This window comes from Ranitomeya imitator, chromosome 1 (genome assembly GCF_032444005.1).
Source record: "Ranitomeya imitator isolate aRanImi1 chromosome 1, aRanImi1.pri, whole genome shotgun sequence".
NCBI classification, from domain to species: Eukaryota; Metazoa; Chordata; class Amphibia; order Anura; family Dendrobatidae; genus Ranitomeya; species Ranitomeya imitator.
Window position 1 is genome coordinate 491,455,033 of NC_091282.1, and position 22,353 is coordinate 491,477,385.

Consider the following 22,353-nt stretch of genomic DNA (forward strand, 5'->3'; position numbering starts at 1 on the left):
TGTGGAAGCGCCGCACAACGGGGCCAGCGGATTCAGATTTTCCACACATCCGCTGCCCCATTGTGAGTTGCGGGGAGGAGGGGGCGGAGCTTCGGCCACGCATGCGCGGTCGAAAATGGCGGACAAAACGCACAAAAAAAACGTTACATTGAACTTTTTTGTGCCAACGGTCCGCCACAACACGACGGTTGCGACGTGTGGCAATGCGTCGCTAATGAAAGCCTAAGGGGAAAAAACGCATCCTGCAGGCAACTTTGCAGGATGCATTTTTTCTGCAAAACGACGCATTGTGACGTGCGTCGTACGACGCTAGTGTGAAAATAGCCTAAGGTTTTGGAACCTACCTTGGCACCTTCAATACAGGCTGTGCACACGTCTATTCGCTAAATGATTTGATGAGGGGGCGTGCTGATGTTACACACTCCCCGGTTCATGAAAAGGTGCATGCCTCTTAATAAATCTGCCTCAGGCCGCACACTAGTGAGTTTTACGGACGTATGAGCGCATTAAATACGTCCGTAAAACACGCATTCCACACGGCCCAATTATTCTCTATGCCCCTGCTCCTATCTGCCGTATTTTACTGATCCGTATTATACGGCTTTCTACGGCCGTAGAAAATCGCAGCATGCTGCGTTTGTCACCGTATTGCGCAAAAAAAAAAAAAAAAAAAAAAAAAAAAATCGCCAATGCAAGTCTATGGGGGCCCGAAAAATACGGATTACACACGGACCAGCGAGAAATACGCAGCGGTGTTAGCGAGAAAAGCCGGCAATTCAGTGCGGTGTACAGTAAAATCACACTGACAGCTTACAATAGGTGGAATAAATGTGTACACAAAGAATAGGTATATATATATATATATATATATATATATATATATACACACACATACATACATATATATATATATATATATATATATATATATGTCATTGAGACACATATATGTATATATATATTAATATTTCATCCAGCGCTAGATAGCTTAAAAGCCAGTAATTCAATTGCCGGCTTTTGCCATCTCCTTCCTAAACCAGACATGATATGAGACATGATATGAGTTTGCATCTTGGCTTCAGGAAAATGGCCGCCGCGATCTCCATCTGCGCACGCGCGGCATCCCGCGGCCATTTTCCTGAAGCCCCGTGCAGCAGAGCACTCCATCTGCGCACGCGCGGCCTCAGGAAGATGGCCGCCCCCACCGATGACAAGGGTAATAGCGCAGATCGCGCACTTTTTCTTCACCTGCGCGCAGTAGATTCGGCACTTGGACATGCGCACACCACCACGCCACCAACAGAAAGCTGGAAAACGGCGACTTTGGTAATGTATTTCACAGCATAGGTGGGGAATCAGGGTACACTACATACACTATTGTAACGCACAGCGCAGGCCAGGGTGGATAAAAATCAATGTTTTTTATAAAAAAAAAAAAAAAAAAAAAAAAAAAAAAAAAAAAATCGGATTTTTTTTATTTAACCCCTTTACCCCTAAGGGTGGTTTGCACGTTAATGACCGGGCCAATTTTTACAATTCTGACCACTGTCCCTTTATGAGGTTATAACTCTGGAACGCTTCAATGGATCCTGGTGATTCTGACATTGTTTTCTCGTGACATATTGTACTTCATGACAATGGTAAAAATTCTTTGATAGTACCTGCGTTTATTTGTGAAAAAAACGGAAATTTGGCGAAAATAATGAAAATTTCGCAATTTTCCAACTTTGAATTTTTATACAATTAAATCACAGAGATATGTCACACAAAATACTTAATAAGTAACATTTCCCACATGTCTACTTTACATCAGCACAATTTTGGAACCAAAATTTTTTTTTGTTAGGGAGTTATAAGGGTTAAAAGTTGACCAGCAATTTCTCATTTCTACAACACCATTTTATTTTAGGGACCACACCTCATTTGAAGTCATTTTGAGGGGTCTATATGATAGAAAATACCCAAGTATGACACCATTCTAAAAACTACACCCCTCAAGGTGCTCAAAACCATATTCAAGAAGTTTATTAACCCTTCTGGTGCTTCACAGGAATTTTTTGAATGTTTAAATAAAAATGAACATTAAACTTTTTTTCACAAAAAATTTAATTCAGCTCCAATTTGTCTTATTTTACCAAGGGTAACAGGAGAAAATGGACCCCAAACATTGTTGTACAATTTGTCCTGAGTATGCCAATACCCCACATGTGGGGGTAAACCACTGTTTGGGCGCATGGCAGAGCTCGGAAGCGAAGAAGTGCCATTTGACTTTTCAATGCAAAATTGACTGGAATTGAGATGGGACGCCATGTTTCGTTTGGAGAGCCCCTGATGTGGCTAAACATTGAAACCCCCCACAAGTGACACCATTTTGGAAAGTAGACCCCCTAAGGAACTTATCTAGAGGTGTGGTGAGCACTTTGACCCACCAAGTGCTTCACAGAAGTTTATAATGTAGAACCGTAAAAATAAAAAATCATATTTTTTCACAAAAATTATCTTTTCGCCCCCAATTTTTTATTTTCCCAAGGGTAAGAGAAGAAATTGGACCCCAAAAGTTGTTGTACAATTTGTCCTGAGTACGCTGATACCCTATATGTGGGGGTAAACCACTGTTTGGGCGGATGGGAGAGCTCGGAAGGGAAGGAGCGCCGTTTGACTTTTCAAAGCAAAATTGACAGGAATTGAGATAGAACGCCATGTTGCGTTTGAAGAGCCACTGTGAAAATTAAAAAAAAAAAATCTTTCCCCCCAAAATTATTTTTTAGACCCCAGTTTTGTATTTTCCCGAGGGTAAGAGGAGAAATTCGACCCCAAAAGTTGTTGTCCAATTTGTCCTGAGTACGCTGATACCCCGTATGTTGGGGGAAACCACCGTTTGAGCGCATGGCAGAGCTCGGAAGGGAAGGAGCGCCATTTGGAATGCAGACTTAGATGGAATGGTCTTCAGACGTCACATTGCGTTTGCAGAACCCCTAATGTACCTAAACAGTAGAAACCCCCACAAGTGACCCCATATTGGACACTAGACCCCCCAGGGAACTAATCTAGATGTGTTGTGAGAACTTTGAACCCCCAAGTGTTTCACTACAGTTTATAACGCAGAGCCGTGAAAATAAAAAATCTTTTTTTTTCCCACAAAAAATATGTTTTAGCCCTGAGTTTTGTATTTTCCCAAGGGTAACAGGAGAAATTGGACCCCAAAAGTTGTTGCCCTATTTGTCCTGAGTACGCTGATACCCCATATGTTGGGGTAAACCCCTGTTTGGGCACACGGGAGAGCTCGGAAGGGAAGAAGCACTGTTTTACTTTTTCAACGCAGAATTGGCTGGAATTGAGATCGGACGCCATGTCGCGTTTGGAGAGCCCCTGATGTGCCTAAACAGTGGAAACCCCACAATTATAACTGAAACCCTAATCCAAACACATCCCTAACCCTAATCCCAACAGTAACCCTAACCACACCTCTAACCCAGACACACCCCTAACCCCAACCCTATTCCCAACCGTAAATGTAATCTAAACCCTAACTGTAACTTTAGCCCCAACCCAAACTGTAGCCCTAGCCCTAACCCTAACCCTAATCCTAACCCTAGCCTTAACCCTAGCCCTAACCCTAGCCCTAACCCTAGCCCTAACCCTAGCCCTAACCCTAGCCCCAACCCTAACCCTAACCCTAGCCCTAACCCTAACGGGAAAATGGAAATAAATACATTTTTTAAATTTTTCCCTAACTAAGGGGGTGATGAAGGGGGGTTTGATTTACTTTTATAGCGGGTTTTTTAGCGGATTTTTATGATTGGCAGCTGTCACACACTGAAAGACGCTTTTTATTGCAAAAAATATTTTTTGCGTTACCACATTTTGAGAGCTATAATTTTTCTATATTTTGGTCCACAGAGTCATGTGAGGTCTTGTTTTTTGCGGGACGAGTTGACGTTTTTATTGGTAACATTTTCGGGCACGTGACATTTTTTGATCGCTTTTTATTCCGATTTTTGTGAGGCAGAATGACCAAAAACCAGCTATTCATGAATTTCTTTTGGGGGAGGCGTTTATACCGTTCCGCGTTTGGTAAAATTGATAAAGCAGTTTTATTCTTCGGGTCAGTACGATTACAGCGACACCTCATTTATATAATTTTTTTATGTTTTGGCGCTTTTATACGATAAAAACTATTTTATAGAAAAAATAATTATTTTGGCATCGCTTTATTCTCAGGACTATAACTTTTTTATTTTTTTGCTGATGATGCTGTATGGCGGCTCGTTTTTTGCGGGACAAGATGACGTTTTCAGCGGTACCATGGTTATTTATATCTGTCTTTTTGATCGCGTGTTATTCCACTTTTTGTTCGGCGGCATGATAATAAAGCGTTGTTTTTTGCCCCTTTTTTTTTTTTCTTACGGTGTTTACTGAAGGGGTTAACTAGTGGGCCAGTTTTATAGGTTGGGCCGTTACGGACGCGGCGATACTAAATATGTGTACTTTTATTGTTTTGTTTTTTTTATTTAGATAAAGAAATGTATTTATGGGAATAATATTTTTTTTTTTTTTCATTATTTTGGATTTTTTTTTTTACACATTTGAAAATTTTTTTTTTTACTTTTTTACTTTGTCCCAGGGGGGGACATCACAGATCAGTGATCTGACAGTTTGCACAGCACTCTGTCAGATCACCGATCTGAGAGCAGTGCAGGCTGCTTCACAGTGCCTGCTCTGAGCAGGCTTCTGTGAAGCCACCTCCCTCCCTGCAGGACCCGGATCCGCGGCCATCTTGGATCCGGGGCTCGAGCAGGGAGGGAGGGAGGTAAGACCCTCGCAGCAACGCGATCACATCGCGTTGCTGCGGGGGGCTCAGGGAAGCCCGCAGGGAGCCCCCTCCCTGCGCGGTGCTTCCCTGCACCGCCGGCACATCGCGATTATCTTTGATCGCGGTGTGCCAGGGGTTAATGTGCCGGGGGCGGTCCGTGACCGCTCCTGGCACATAGTGCCGGATGTCAGCTGCGATAGGCAGCTGACACCCGGCCGCGATCGGCTGCGCTCCCCCCGTGAGCGCCGCCGATCACGCTGGACGTACTATCCCGTCCATGGTCATAGGGGCCCACCCCACATGGACGGGATAGTACGTCCGATGTCAGAAAGGGGTTAAATCGGATTTTTTTCAATAAACTGCTTTTTGAGGAAAATATTTTACCATCCAAAGGTTCTTCCATCATGAGATAAAGCTGAGTTGTTTAACTCAGTAGAATAAAGGCTCTATATGTGTAACATTCACAATGCCATGCTCTTCCAGAGGTTTCTGTAGGATTAGTGTGCAGTTTCTCTCCTATATTATCACAGACGCTCGCTTTACTTACGCAGTTCTCAAAACTGAATTTGACTCCGCAGAGGTCTCAGCCTCTTCTTCACGGCAAAAATGTTACAACATGAACAGAGTTGAGAGAAAGACCTTAATCCTATTGTTCTACAAACCTATGAATACAACATCAACCCCTTCAGTGCCAAGTCCAAGAAGTTAGACAATAGGTTTCTGATTGTTTGGAGTGGAATAGATCTGCACAACACAAGAAGAATGTGAATCTAAAGGTACCGTCACACTAAGCGACGCTGCAGCGATACCGACAACGATCCGGATCGCTGCAGCGTCGCTGTTTGGTCGCTGGAGAGCTGTCACACAGACCGCTCTCCAGCGACCAACGATGCCGGTAACCAGGGTAAACATCAGGTTACTAAGCGCAGGGCCGCGCTTAGTAACCCGATGTTTACCCTGGTTACCATCGTTAAAGTAAAAAAAACAACCACTACATACTTGCCTACCGCTGTCTGTCCCCGGCGCTGTGCTTCTCTGCACTGTGAGCACAGCGGTCGGAAAGCACAGCGGTGACGTCACCGCTGTGCTTTCCGGCTGCCCGGCGCTCACAGCCAGAGCAGAGAAGCACAGCGCCGGGGACAGACAGCGGTAGGTAAGTATGTAGTGGTTGTTTTTTTTACTTTAACGATGGTAACCAGGGTAAACATCGGGTTACTAAGCGCGGCCCTGCGCTTAGTAACCCGATGTTTACCCTGGTTACCAGCGAAGACATCGCTGAATCGGCGTCACACACGCCGATTCAGCGATGTCAGCGGGAGAGCCAGCGACGAAACAAAGTGCTGGCCTTTCTGCCCCGACCAGCGATATCACAGCAGGATCCTGATCGCTGCTGCCTGTCACACTGGACGATATCGCTAGCCAGGACGCTGCAATGTCACGGATCGCTAGCGATATCGTCCAGTGTGACGGTACCTTAAGTGTGAGGAGAGGAAGAGCAAGCAGACAAGAAAATGAAAGTGAAACTTTGAGCACAATACTGCAGCATAGCCACAGACAGACAAGTCTGGATCTGTTTGTGTGTACGATCTGAGGTTTATTACATTCTTTCCTTATAATGGCAGCAGGCCGTAAAAGAGACCCAGTTTGGGAATATTTTAATGAAGCTCCTTCGCCTATCGGTAAGGCAGGCATGCGTGCAAAATGCAAACGATGCAACAAAGAGACGCAAGGCCTGGTGACGCGAATGAGGCAACATCATGAGAAGTGCGGTGATGAAGATGACCAAAGAAACACTTCTGAACAGGCAGGATCTTCAGGTTGGTAAACATTTTTATTGAATCCTATTTCTAAAGACTGAACTGTCATGTGTGAGAAAAATTATATTTCTTATTATTACTGCATGTTACTGTCATTTGATACAGTTATGAAGAAAAACAAATATTCCTTTTGGGGCAGGGGCAGTGATGTGTTGTGTACAATAAGCAGAAATTGTATAAACAATAAAATAACAGCATTGACTTTTTTTGTTTAGGGGAATTCATGGATTCTGGAAACTATCCACCTCCAAGATCACCATCATCCTGTTCTACAGTTTCAGAGTTATCCATCCAGGATAGTGCTTCATTAGCAGCAACATCATCATCAAGACAGCCACATATCACCATCACCCAAAAGGAAGAAAAAACCTTTACCTCCTGGAACCACCATAGATAGGTTTGTGATAAGAACTAGCAGATTAGAAAAAGATTTGATTGATGAAAAAATTGCCCAGTTTATTTATGCAACAAACTCTTCTTTCTGTCTGACTGAGAACCCACATTTCATTAATATGGTTCAGTCACTAAGACCAGGATACAGTCCACCCAGCAGAGCTGATGTTGCAGGGAAACTGCTGGATCAAGTGTATGACAGAGAAATGGAGCAATGTGCAACAGCTCTGGAGGGTAAAATTGTTAACCTAAGTATTGATGGGTGGAGTAATGTCCACAATGATCCTATTGTATGTGCTTGTATAACAACAGAAGAAGGTAAAGTCTTCCTTGCACAAACAACTGATACGTCAGGAAATGCACACACAGCAGAATACTTACAAGAAGTGGCAGTAAAAGCTATAACGACATGTGAACAAAAATTCAAATGTCTAGTACGCAGTTTGGTCACTGACAATGCTGCAAACGTATCCAAGATGAGAAGAGATTTAGAAGAGCAGGGAGGGAATACAAAGCTGCTAATAACATATGGTTGCAGTGCTCATTTGCTGCACCTCTTAGCCAAAGACTTAAGTGTTCCAGAAATAAAGGCTAATGTTGTTGAAATTGCTAAATACTTCCGTAATAATCATTTTGCTGCAGAGGATGAAAAGGATGGGTGGAACCAAGCTAACGCTCCCACAAGATGTTAGATGGAACTCTGTGGTGGACTGTTTTGAGCAGTATATCAAAAACTGGCCTATTCTGATGACACTTTGTGAAGAAAATCGAGATAAAATAGATGGCACTGTCACGGCCAAAATCCTCAACATTGGGCTTAAGAGAAATGTTGAACATATGCTGAGCTTCCTGAAACCCATCTCTCAAGCTTTAAACAAAATACAGAAAAATAGCTGTTTTATTGCGGATGCTGTTGAAATTTGGAAGGAACTGAGTGAACAGTTAAAAACAGAACTACACATGGACAGAATTAAATTACAAGCAGTAAACAAACGAATGGGACAAGCACTGACTCCAGCTCATTTTTTGGCAAATATTGTCAATATCCAATATCAGGGTCAAAACCTAAGTGCTGAGGAAGAGGAGTTAGCTATGACATGGGTATCCAGCAAGCATCCATCTTTAATGCCAACTATAATAAACTTCAGAGCTAAGGGGGAACCATAGAAGAAATATATGTTTGCTGAAGATATTTTAAGGAAGGTCACACCAGTAAACTGGTGGAAGTCACTTAAGCGCTTGGATTTAGAGACTGTTCAAGTAATGATTTCACTTTTAACAGCAGTAGCTTCTTCTGCAGGCGTTGAAAGAATATTCTCTTCTTTTGGACTCATTCATTCTAAATTGAGAAATCGGTTGGGACCCAATAAAGCAGGAAAGTTTGTTTTTCTTTTCCAGATTATGAATAGGAACAAAGAAGAAGATGATGATGATGAAGATGACGACAAGTGAGCTACAGAGGACAGCAGGGACAGTAGTATTTAAGTTTTTCATGTGTCGGCTGGGCTGACAGTCTAAGTTTCTTATAATATATATATATATTTTTTGTTTAGCCAAATTAGTTAACAAACATGGATGTTTGTTTAAGCAAATAACTTATGCTGTAATGTTGTTATTGTTTCAGTTGAATAAATCTATTTAAATTGTTATTAAGGTCAGGATTATTTTTCTCCTTCCTAAGTACAACAGAACAGTGGTGTCCAAATATGAATTATTAACCCATTAAACTGGGGAGAAAAGAGTAATATAAAAAGTGATTCTAAAAATCTTCATCTACTTGCATGTTAAAGTAGCAAGAACTAGTTTAGGTAGAAACTTTGATTTAAATCACTGATTTAAATCAAGCCTTACTGACTAGTGATTTAAATCGTGATTTAAATCAGTTAGATTTAAATCAAATCCACCCTGGCGCAGGCCCTATTTAACGGTATTTTTATCTCAATCTGAAAAAACGGGGTGACAGGTTCCCTTTAATAGCCTGGAGTGGGTCCATGGTTATTGCCCCCCCCTTCCCCGGCTAAAAACATCTGCCCCCAGCCACCCCAGAAAAGGCACATTTGGAAGATGCGCCTATTCTGGCACTAGGCCACTCTCTTCCCATTCCCGTGTAGCGGTGGGATATGGGGTAATGAAGGGTTAATGCCACCTTGCTATTGTAAGGTGACATTAAGCCAGATTAATAATGGAGAGGCGTCAATTATGACACCTATCCATTATTAATCCAATTGTATGAAAGAGTTAAAAAAAACACACACACATTATTAAAAAGTCTTTTAATGAAATAAACACACCGTTTGTTGTAATATTTTATTGTACGCTCAATCAACTGGCTGAAGACCCTCGCTCTGTGACAAAGAAAAAATAATAAACCAACAATATACACACCTTCCGTAGATCTGTAACATCCCACGTTGTAAATCCATCTGAAGGGGTTAATTTTTTTACAGCCAGGAGCTCTGCTATAATGCAGCTATGCTCTTGGCTGTAAAACCCCAGCGAATGAATGGAAACTAGGTCAATGACCTGTAGTTACCTTCATTCGCGGTGAGGCGCCATACGGATTACATACGGAGGATGCCATGCGCAAAATACGCTGACACACCCTGCCTACGGAGGAGATACGGACCACTATTTTGGGAACTTTTCAGCGTATTACGGCCGTAAATTACGGACCGTATTTTTATACGCTGAGTGTGACGCCGGCCTCAGTGTTGGGAACTGGAGTAAGATTTGTGGCATAATAAATGCTGCCGCTTGTCATATATTTGACAAGAGAAGGTTGCCACGCCCTCACCCCTCATCTGTGTTGGAGATGGCTGAAAATTGCGCAAGGCCACCAAAAGTCACAAAATGTATGTGCAGCTTTGAACTGCACCAAAATTGAGCGACTTTTTTTTATGCCATAAATCTGAAATGATGAATCGGGGTGAGGTGCTGTTTTGTAGCTTTACAAGTACATGAATATTTATCGTATGTTCTGAGCGAAATTTCTCTGAAAATGGCGTCTGTATGACCAAGATGAAATACATGTCTATCATGCCTAAACTCTTCATAAAGAAGTGTCAACTTGTTTAAAGGGAACCTGGCAGCAGGATTGTGCTCATTAACCTACACACATTGTCAGGTCAGCGCCGTTATACTGATTACAATGATATCTGGGTGATGAAATCTGTCTTGTGTTTGTTGTCTAATCTTTATTTTCTGCATTATGAATACCCAGAGAACCACACAAAGACACCACACACACACACACACACACACACACACACACAGGCCCGCCTTAGGGCATGAGAATCTCATTAACTCAAAACTGAAAATAAAGATTACACAACAACCACAAGACGGATTTCATCACCCAGGTGTCATTTTAATCAGTATAACGGCGCCGACCTGACACTGTGTGTAGGTTACTGTGCACAATCCTGCTGACAGGTTCTCTTTAATATATACTGAGGGAGATGTGGAAAGCCAATTGGTTTACATAGATATCAAACAGGCTCTCCATGCATGTGTGACTGGGACCCAGCCGCAACACATGCAGCTGCGGAGCCAAACAGCTGATCAGCCGGAGCGAGCAAGGAAGCCGGGTTCCCTCTGCAGCTTATTCGGTAAGTGCTATAGCTTCCCGAATAAGCCCTGACACAAAATAGCTCATCTCTAGTCATAGGTAACAGTCACAAGCTCTCAGTATAGGCACCCTTCACATGTCCTTTTTTTAAGGACCGCTAACACGGACACATGCACACACCCATTGTATTCGAGGGTGGTACGCACGTCAGGTTTCTCACACAGACGTACGAATAATCTGCAGACATGTCATTTTTTTTAACGCACCATGGACGAAATACATCCTGCACACTGATGACACCCAGATAACATTGTGTGTCATCAGAGTGACAGGTATCTGCACCTGGGAAAAGCAGTTAAATTAGCGCTGGTCCAAGGCACTGAATGTAGCTATCATCATTGTGGCCTGGTCTCCCTGAGATCAGCAAGACCAGGTGACGCTGATGAGAGTTGCAGTCAGCACCTGTTGTCTGTGTATATCGTGTATTAAATAGTTTAAAAAAGCCCAGTGTTGTCCCCCTTCATTTTCCTAGACAGATGAGAGAAAGTTGATAGCCAAGGGCTGATGTTAATATTCGAGGAAGGGGCCAATAGCTATAATGGTTCCCAGGTTATTAATACAGGTCACAACAGTTTGATTAGACTTTACTGGCTATTATAGAACCCTCCCTCCAAAAAATGACGTGGGGTCCCCCCTATATTTACTAACCAGCAAAGGGTAAACAAAAAGATGTGGGTTCATATTAAAAGAGTAGGAAGGGGCCAACATCCATCCATTACTTAATATTAATATGAAACCACATCTGTTTGTTTACCCTTTGCTGGTCCCAGACTAAGATCAGCCCTCAGCTTCCTCAGAAATGGTGCATCTATTAGATGTACCAATTCAGGCGCCTAACCTCCGCTCTTCCCACTTGCCCTGGCAAGTGGGATAATAGTTGTGCTGTTGAAGTCAGCTGTTTTATATTTGCTGACATCAAGCTCAGGGGCTAATAATGGAGAGGTGTCTATCAGACACCCTCATTACTAACCCCATAGTCAAATTTAATTTTAGACACAGACAGAGTAAAGCCCTTTATATGAAATAAACGCACCTCTTTTACCCATTTATTCAGCAAAAAATAAAAAAGCAAAGTTATACTCGCCTTTCCGCCGGTAATCCATTAATGCCTATGTCCTACGATGATCCAGATGATTTAGTGAGCAGTCACATCTGTGATGCGACCTCAGCAGTAACACACTGAGGTGAGCGTGAAAAAGTGGCTGCGTGTGACAGACGGTGAAGTCATTAAGGACAATATCCTTGGCCCCTTCCTAGGCGACTAATATCAGCCCACGGCTGTTTGTTTAGTCTAGCCAGTAAGGGTATGCGCACACGTAGATGGAACCTCTGCAGATTTTTCCGCACCTGTTTTTTCCGCAGGTAAAAAGCACTGCGCTTTACCTGTGGATTTACCGTGGATTTTATGCGGTTTTTGTGCAGATTTCACCTGCGGTTTTACATCTGCGGATTCCTATTATGGCGCAGGTGTAAAAAGCTGAAGAATCCGCACAAAGAATAGACATGCTGCGGAATAAATAACGATATTTTTCCGCACGTTTTTTTCCTGCAGCATGTGCACTGTGGATTTTGATTTCCATAGGTTTACATGGTACTGTAGACGCATGGAAAACTGCTGCGAATCTGTAGTGGCCAATCTGCTGCGGATCTGCAGCAAAATCTGCAGCGTGTGCACATACCCTAAAGGCTAAATATTGATATTAATAGCCTGGTAACCTTTATGGCTATTGGCTCCTTCCCAGAATATTAACATCAGCCCTCAGCTGTTGGCTTTCCCTCTGTTGGTTAAGAAAATTACACGGGAGCTCACGCAATTTAGAAAAAAATTTTTTTGAAAAATAAATAGATATTGCGATTCATGCAGATTTCGTGTGTGTGTGTATTTTATTTAACTTTTTATGTACTATTTTATTAATGAGGATATCTGACTGATACTTGATGATTAGTAAACCTCGGGCTTGGTATTAAATATATTATAATCAGTTACCGTATATTTGTTTTGTGTGTAAACATTATATTTGAACATGGCATGTAATGATATTATGGTCTTCAATGGAGAATGAAAAAGAAGAGGTTGGACAAGGAAATGACATCACAATTTTTTTTTCTTAAATAATAATATATTTTTATTTAGCTTACAAAAATGCATACAAATCCGCTTGAAAAATCCGCATGAAAATCCGCATCAAACACTGCGCGGAATTTCAACTGCATTTTCTGTTGAGAGGCAGAATCTGCACAGAATTTTACAAAAGCAAATCCACAATGTGCGCACATATCCTAAGCAGCAGCCTCCGCCAAAATACAACCATTGACATTTCACCAACCATGCATGATATCCTAATATTAAGAGCATTATCTCGTACTTTAACCCCTTCGTGACATGTGCCGTACTAGTACTGCGCTGCCGGAACTGCATTAGTGCCAGCAGCAGTACTAGTACGGCGCACCGATCACCGCGGTCTCGCGCTGAGCGCCGCGGTGATCGGGTGCGGGTGTCTGCTGTATATGACAGCTGACACCCGCAGCAATGCCCACGATCGGCGCTATCGCCGATCGCGGGCATTTAACCCCTCTGATGCCGCTGTCAGTAGTGACAGCGGCATAGAGGGGGATCGCGCAGGGACAGGGGCTCCCTGCGCTCTCCCACCGGAGCAACGCAATGAGATCGCGTTGCTCCGGTGACCCGGAAGGAGTCCCCGGATCCAAGATGGCCGCCGGACTCCTTCCGGGTCATGAAGTGACCTGGCTAGCCGGCGCCTGCTGAGAGCAGGCGCTGGAAGCCAGCTAAGCTGCCTGTCAGATCGTTGATCTGACACTGTGCTATGCACAGTGTCAGATCAATGATCTGATCTAATACAGAGATGTCCCAGCCTGGGACAATGTTAGAAAGTAAAAAAAAAAAAAAAAAATCCCCAAATAAAAAAAAAAAAAACATTTCCCAATAAATCCATTTATTTATGTAAAAAAAAAAAAAAAAAAAACAATAAATGTACACATATTTGGTATCGCCGCGTCCATAACGACCCGCTCTATAAAACTATCCCACTAGTTAACCCCTTCAGTGAACACCGCAAAAAAAAAAAAAAAAAACACAAGGCAAAAAAACAACGCTTTATTATCATACAGGCGAACAAAAAGTGGAATAACACGCGATCAAAACGACGGATATAAATAACCATGGTACCGCTGAAAACGTCATCTTGTCCTGCAAAAAAAAAAAGCCGCCATACAGCATCATCAGCAGAAAAATAAAAAAGTTATAGCTCTCAGAATAATGCGATGCAAAAACAATTATTTTTTTATATAAAATAGTTTTTATTGTGTAAAAGCGCCAAAACATAAACAAAATTACATAAATGAGGTATCGCTGTAATCGTACTGACCCGAAGAATAAAACTGCTTTATCCATTTTACCACACGTGGAACGGTATAAACGCCCCCCCTAAAAGAAATTCAGGAATAGCTGGTTTTTGTTCATTCCGCCTCCCAAAAATCGGAATAAAAAGCGATCAAAAAATGTCATCTGCCCGAAAATGTTACCAATAAAAACGTCAACTTGTCCCGCAAAAAACAAGACCTCATATGACTCTGTGGGCCAAAATATGGATAAATTATAGCTCTCAAAATGTGGTGATGCAAAAACTATTTTTTGCAATAAAAAGCGTCTTTTAGTGTGTGACAGCTGCCAATCATAAAAATCCGCCAAAAAAACACTATAAAAGTAAATCAAACCCCCCTTCATCACCCCCTTAGTTAGGGAAAAATAATAAAATGTAAAAAAATGTATTTATTTCCATTTTCCCATTAGGGCTAGGGTTAGGGCTAGGGTTAGGGCTAGGGTTAGGGTTAGGGTTAGGGTTGGGGTTAGGGTTTCAGTTATAATTGGGGGTTTCCACTGTTTAGGCACATCAGGGGCTCTCCAAACGCGACATGGCGTCCGATCTCAATTCCAGCCAATTCTGCTTTGAAAAAGTAAAACAGTGCTCCTTCCCTTCCGAGTTTTCCTGTGTGCCCAAACAGTGGTTCCCCCCAACATATGGGGTATCAGCGTTCTCAGGACAAGTTGGACAACAACTTTTGGGGTCCAATTTGTCCTGTTACCCTTGGGAAAATAAAAACATAGGGGATAAAATATCATTTTCGTGGAAAAAAAAAATATTTTTTATTTTCACGGCTCTGCGTTATAAACTGTAGTGAAACACTTGTTGGTTCAAAGCTCTCACAACACATCTAGATAAGTTCCTTTGGGGGTCTAGTTTCCAATATGGGGTCACTTGTGGGGGGTTTCTACTGTTTAGGTACATCAGGGGCTCTGCAAATGCAACATGACGCCTGCAGACCAATCCATCTAAGTCTGCATTTCAAATGGCGCTCCTTCCCTTTCGAGCTCTGCCGTGCACCCAAACAGTGGTTCCCCCCAACATATGGGGTATCAGCGTTCTCAGGACAAGTTGGACAACAACTTTTGGGGTCCAATTTGTCCTGTTACCCTTGGGAAAATAAAAACATAGGGGATAAAATATTTTCGTGGAAAAAAAAATATTTTTTATTTTCACGGCTCTGCGTTATAAACTGTAGTGAAACACTTGTTGGTTCAAAGCTCTCACAACACATCTAGATAAGTTCCTTGGGGGGTCTAGTTTCCAATATGGGGTCACTTGTGGTGGGTTTCTACTGTTTAGGTACATCAGGGGCTCTGCAAATGCAACATGACACCTGCAGTCCATTCCATCTAAGTCTGCATTTCAAACGGTGCTCCTTCCCTTCCGAGCTCTGCCATGCACTCAAACGGTGGTTCCCCCCCACATGTGGGGTATCAGCGTACTCAGGACAAATTGGACAATAACATTTGTGGTCCAATTTCTCCTGTTACCCTTGGGAAAAAAAAATTGCGGGCTAAAACATCATTTTGTGGAAAGAAAAAATGATTTTTTAATTTTCACAATGCTACATTCTAAACTTTAGTGAAACAATTGGGGGTTAAAAGTGCTCACCACACATCTAGATAAGTTCCTTAGGGGGTCTTCTTTCCAAAATGGGGTCACTTGTGGGGGGTTTCCACTGTTAAGGCACGTCAGGGACTCTCCAAATGCGACATGGCGTCCGATCTCAATTCCAGCCAATTTTGCATTGAAAAGTCAAATGGCACTCCTTCCCTTCCGAGCTCTGCCATGCGCTCAAACAGTGGTTTATCCCCATATATGAAGTATCGACGTACTCAGGACAAATTGCACAACAACTTTTGGGGTCCAATTTATCCTTTTACCCTTGGGAAAATAAAAAATTTGGGGCAAAAAAGATCATTTTTTGTGAAAATTAATATAAATTTTTTTTTACGGCTCTACATTATAAACTTCTGTGAAGCACTTGGAGGTTCAAAGTGCTCACCACACATCTAGATTAGTTCCTTAGGGGGTCTACTTTCCAAAATGGTGTCACTTGTGGGGGTTTCCACTGTTTAGGCACATCAGGGGCTCTCCAATCGTGACATGGGCTCCGATCTCAATTCCAGCAAATCTTGCATTGAAAAGTCAAATGGCGCTCCTTCCCTTCCGAGCTCTGCCATGTGCCCAAACAGTGGTTTACCCCCACATATGGGGTATCGGCGTACTCAGGACAAATTGTACAACGACTTTTGTGGTCCAATTTCTCCTGTTACCCTTGGTAAAATGAAACAAATTGGACCTGAAGTAAAAATTTTGTGAAAAAAAAGTTAAATGTTCAATTTTTTTAAACATTCAAAAAATTCCTGTGAAGCACCTGAAGGGTTAATAAACTTTTTGAATGTGGTTTTGAGTACCTTGAGGGGTGCAGTTTTTAGAATGGTGTCACTTTTGGGCATTTTCTGTCATATAGACCCCTCAAAGTCACTTCAAGTGTGAGGTGGTCCGTAAAAAAATGGTTTTGCAAATTTTGTTGCAAAAATGAGAAATCGCTGGTCAACTTTTAACCCTTATAACGTCCTAACAAAAAAAAATTATGTTTCCAAAATTGTGCTGATGTAAAGCAGACATGTGGGAAATGTTGTTTATTAACTATATTATGTGATATAACTCTCTAATTTAAGGGCATAAAAACTAAGAGTTTGAAAATTGCTAAATTTTCATAATTTCCGACAAATTTTTGTTTTTTTCACAAATAAATGCAAGTCATATCGAAGAAGTTTTACCACTATCATGAAGTACAATATGTCACGAGAAAACAGTGTCAGAATCACCGGGATCCGTTGAAGCGTTTCAGAGTTATGACCTCAAAGTGACAGTGGTCAGAATTGTAAAAATTGGCCCTGTCACTTAGGTGAAAACAGGCTTTGAAGGGGTTAAGGGCATGTGCACACGCTGCAGATTTTTCTGCGGATCTGCAGAGTTTCCGCAGCTGCGGATCCGCAGCGGTTTCCCATGAGTTTACAGTACCATGTTAACCTATGGGAAACGAAATCCGCAGTGCACATGCTGCGGAAAAAAAACGCGCGGAAACGCAGCGGTTCATTTTCCGCAGCATGTCAATTCTTTGTGCGGATTCCACTGCGGTTTTACATCTGCTCCAATAGAAAACTGCAGGTGTAATACCGCAGTGTAATCCGCAGTAGAAACCGCGATAAATCCGCAGGAAAAACCGCAGCGGTTTTGCACTGCGGTTTTTCCAAATCCGCTGCGGAAAAATCCGCAGTCCTCCAGAATACGTGTGCACATACCCTAAAATGTATTTGTAGCCACAAAAACCTCTCTGACATGTCTCCGTCAGAAACAATGGCTATAAATTAGCCCATTTAGCAACAAAATATACCCACTCACTATAACATACTTTAACGGGAGAAAAAAGAGCTCTACTAGGTATATGTATGTAGTAAAAATCCAAGATTTATTGCAAATACACACACATATAAAACATACATTAGACAAAAAAAGTATATGCAAAAAGACAGTACACCAAGGTGGACAAGACCCACCCTAAAACCCTAGTACCTAGGCGCCATAACCGGCTATCCATAAGGTGCAGTGTGCTGTAACAAAGGTAGGCATGTCTACCTAAAAATACCCTCTCTTAAATATAGCCCCCAATGGGGTAGTAATCATAATGTAGGGGGTGGACACACACTTACCAGTGGCAGGGGTAGGAAGATCGGAAGCAGGGTGTATGTAAAAGCCCCCCGACGCGCGTTTCGCGTCCCTATGGACCGCTTTCTCAAGGGAAAATGTATTTGCCTGAAATGTATTTGCCTGATTCATCAAGACCTCATAACAGTCTTGATTAGGAGGTGGGGTAGAGTGCGAGATGCTCGATTTATTAACAAGTGCCTAGCCACAAACCTTGCTCCAGTCAGAAACTGGAGTATCATTTGTGGCACAAGGAATACTGCCGTTTGTCACTTGTCATGGAGTTGACAAGTGGGGGTCACCATGCCCCGCCCCAGCTCCACCCACTAAGTGGGAGTTAGATGAAAATGGCTTAAAAAAGGCAGGCAAAATGAATTCTGATGTAAAACTTTTAATGAATCGAACCCATTGTGTATGATCCCCGAGGGGAGAGAAGGGATGAAATAAACAAAAGAAGATTTCTGGGGGGGGGGGGGTGAAATCGCCGATCTTGATGAATCGGGGCCTACGGCTCTTAAACACAGAGTTATGGACAGCACACAGAACTTTTCTGCATATGAGAAAATCTGATGAAACACTAATGGCATAAACTGACACATCACCAAACATTGATGAAGAGCAGTCCATTTTCTTTTACGTACATGAGAATTAATAATAATAAAAAAAAAAACATACATCTGAATGAGGCCTAAATTTAAAGTATGCTGTGCGACCTTACTGGCGATCAGAAGTTGTAATGTCACAATGACAGGTTCCTTATAAAGGAGTTACCTGGTCTTAAGGTGCAAGTCTACAGACGCTGTATGCGACTACAGACTTGTAAATCTTCACATTGCGCGCTATCAGGATTCTCTAGTGCTGGCACCAGGAGCCGGAGGTCATGTGACCACAAGTATGCAATTTGTACACTCCCAGCCACATTCCAACTAGATGTGATGCATTGAGTAAAGGTACCGTCACACTGAGCAACTTTCCAAGGATCACGACCAGAGATACGACCTGGCCGTGATCGTTGGAAAGTCCTTGTGTGGTCGCTGGGGAGCTGTCACACAGAGAGCTCTCCAGCGACCAACGATGCCGAAGTCCCCGGGTAACCAGGGTAAACATTGGGTTGCTAAGCGCAGGGCCGCGCTTAGTAACCCGATGTTTACCCTGGTTACCATTGTAAAAGTAAAAAAAAAAAAACACTACATACTTACATTCCGGTGTCTGTCACGTCCCCCGCCGTCAGCTTCCCGCACTGACTGTGAGAGCCGGCCGTAAAGCAGAGCGGTGACATCACCGCTGTGCTCTGCGTTACGGCCGGCGCTCACACAGTCAGTGCGGGAAGCTGAGGGCGAGGGACGTGACAGACACCGGAATGTAAGTATGTAGTGTTTTTTTTTTTTTTACAATGCTAACCAGGGTAAACATCGGGTTACTAAGCGCGGCCCTGCGCACACGCCGATCCAGAGATGACAGCGGGTGACCTGACGACAAAATAAAGTTCTGGCCTTCTAGCTACGACCAGCGATGTCACAGCAGGATCCTGATCGCTGCTGCGTGTCAAACACAACGAGATCGCTATCCAGGACGCTGCAACGTCACAGATCGCTATCGTTATCGTTCAAAAGTTGCTGAGTGTGACGGTACCTTAAGGCTGCGCATGTCTAGTCATTATGTGACCATATGCCGTGGCGGCCGCTATGGGGCCCGTGACTTAGAGGTGCCCAGTGCCCACCTCCCTTCCCCTCTGTGTGCGCCCTCTGTGTCGAGCAGTGCACAGGGTCAGATGACACAATGCAGAGTCCGGAGCAGAGGGGGAACCTGGAGAGGTATTTATTTATCTTTTAGATATGAAGCACTATGTGGTGCCCACAATACCGTATGGAGGACTATGTGGTGCCCACAATACCGTATGGAGGACTATGTGGTGCCCACAATACCGTATGGAGGACTATGTGGTGCCCACAATACCGTATGGAGGACTATGTGGTGTCCACAATACCGTATGGAGGACTATGTGGTGCCCACAATACTGTATGGAGGTGAGTCGCCCCGCGGGCTAGGGGTACTCGGTACTGGGTCCTGCTGTTTCACAGGGGGATGTCATGGTGGCTGCGACCCGGTCCGTGGCCCTGGGCGCCCATGTAAAAGGGAAAGGTCTTTAAAGGGATAGAGTTTATGTTCGTGATGCCACCTGTGGTATTCGGTCAGGGTGACCGACGCTGCTTTAAGGGGTCCGCTGGGGTGATGTTATGGCAGCTAGATGGTATACCTTCCCACAAGTGAAGTATGTCCCCAGGGCTTCTCCCGATGTGTAGATGGTGGTATGGTGGACCCAAGGTTCCAGTCGCTTTACCTTTACTGTAGGCTTCAGCGTCCACAGTCCAGAGCACCAGATCACAGGGCAGGCAGAGTCTGGCCGATTTGGAGGCAAGTCCAGAGTTCCCTTGTCAAGGTGGAAATCAGTAGCATTCCCTTGCGCTGTGGTGGTGTAGTCCTTTACTGCCTATGGCTTCACATAAGGGACTCACAGATGCGATGTTTCGCTCTCTCTCTGTCCCCCATATAGGACAAAACCCGTATGACTGGTGACTTGAGCCTGTTTATAGGGTCTCTTAGATAACCCGGCTCTGTAGGTGTCACTGTGCCTCCTGGGTGAAGGTGCGGACAGGTAACCTGCAATTAGCTGTCCTGCTGGTCTCTGACATAAGGCGTAGAGGTCCTTACTCCCTCGGTGTTCCGGCTACTGGGATTTTGCGCCTCAGAAGAAGGCAGCCTGTGCAGGGCTGGTCCCCTTCTGGTATCCTCTCCTTTGCTTCGACACCCTTCACGCTCGCTGCAATACAATTCTGCCTTTCAATGTCTCTTTCTGGGAGCTGCAGCTCTGAGGGCATTCACAGCTCTGTTGACCTTCTATCCTCCTCAGACTCTGGTCTGGAACTTTCTAACAGAACTCCTGACTGGAGCTCTGTCAGGAACTGACTCCTGTCTGGAACTAACTTTCCCTACAGACCACCAGTTATGTATGTAATGTAATTATATATATATATATATATATATATATATATATATATATATATATATATATATATATATATATACACAGGGAGTGACCTAATAATTAGGAGCGGAAGCTCCCCCTGGTGGTCTGGACTGTGAAATGTGTTGCATGTTTGTGATACCTGGATGAAGTTATCCTTCTTTGCCTCCAAATGTAGAATCACTCTCCCAAGAGGAAAGCAATACCACTGGGCGACCAGGACCCTGGGGCGCCGCAGAGGACTATGTGGTGCTCATAATACTGTATGGAGGACTATGTGGTGCCCATAATACTGTATGGAGGACTATGTGTTGCCCATAATACTGTATGGAGGACTGTGTTGCCCATAATACTGTATGGAGGACTATGTGGTGCCCATAATACTGTATGGAGGACTATGTGGTGCCCATAATACTGTATGGAGGACTATGTGGTGCCCATAATACTGTATGGAGGACTATGTGGTGCCCATAATACTGTATGGAGGACTATGTGGTGCCCATAATACTGTATGGAGGACTATGTGGTGCCCATAATACTGTATGGATGACTATGTACGCCCCTGACTATATGTATGCAAATTGCACGTGCCAACTGCTGGCACTGGAGAATCCTGATAGGGTACGATGTGAGAAGTCACAACAAGTCTGCAGTCACATAGAGTGACTGAAGACTTGTTACCTAATGCCGGACAACCCCTTTAATACGCAGTTCATTATCGGGTAACAGCGGCCACAAACCAGAGCTAGCAGTGACACAAGGTGTGCGCATGTGATGTGACCTCACCTGTACGCCTCTCACAGTGTGAGTCCCCTTTAAGAGAAAGGTCCGCAGTGTGCACAGCATCATGTCAGCAGCTGCAATGAGGGCTTCCTACAGCCTGAGGGGACAGAGAGGAATGGCCGCTTCCGTGCTGCCTGTCCGTGCCACAAGGGTCCAGGTCACAGACGTGCAGCTGTACAGGAGCCTCCAGCCCGGGCAGACCACACCCCCAGGACTGTGCCACTGCAGCGCAGATACGGGGAGAGCAGACTATACCAAAAGTAAGAACCAGCAGGAAATAATGCCAAGAGCAGAAGAAGCCATTACACGACCACAGCTGTGATCATATGATAATAGTTTACATTTGTATCCTGTGATCTGCTCGCTCTATGGTGCGTGACATCAAGATTATTTTAGCCACTGTGACCAATAGACTCTATCTTATCTCCTTACACTAGTGATATATTAACAGCAATGTATGGCTTCTTCTGTGGATCCTTCTTTACAATTTTCTTTCAACATTGATGTTCCATTAGTTAGGTTTTTATGTATGTATATTGACACATTTATTAATTTCTTTCTGTTTTATCCCAGTCTGATGAAGGTCTGATTGTTAGACCGAACCGTTACATGAATCTTGGGATTGCATAACTATAGCTCAAATTTAAAGTGCCAGATTTTGCCATTTCTATCACACAGATGTCTCAGCGCTGCTATACAGGTCAGGCAGCAGAATTTCTGCTATTATTTTGGCTTCAGCTGATAAGATTTCTTTTGCACCAATCTCAGCTGCGAGGGATGGGCTAAAAACAATG

The 22,353-nt window shown here is 43.5% G+C and overlaps 1 protein-coding gene across 3 annotated transcripts in view; it reads right to left on the reverse strand.

Moving 5' to 3' along the window:
• Nucleotides 1–21,768, reverse strand: part of NIPSNAP3A (nipsnap homolog 3A) — a 93,286-nt gene extending 71,518 nt beyond the window's left edge. For all 3 annotated transcript variants that reach the window (XR_011320790.1, XM_069765962.1, XM_069765949.1), the window contains exon 1: nt 21,563–21,768. Coding sequence is in view for 2 of the 3 variants with exons in the window: in XM_069765962.1 (XP_069622063.1) it covers nt 21,563–21,625 (63 nt within the window). In the remaining variant the exon portion in view is untranslated. The remainder of the gene's footprint in view (nt 1–21,562) is intronic.
• Nucleotides 21,769–22,353: the final 585 nt, after the last annotated feature.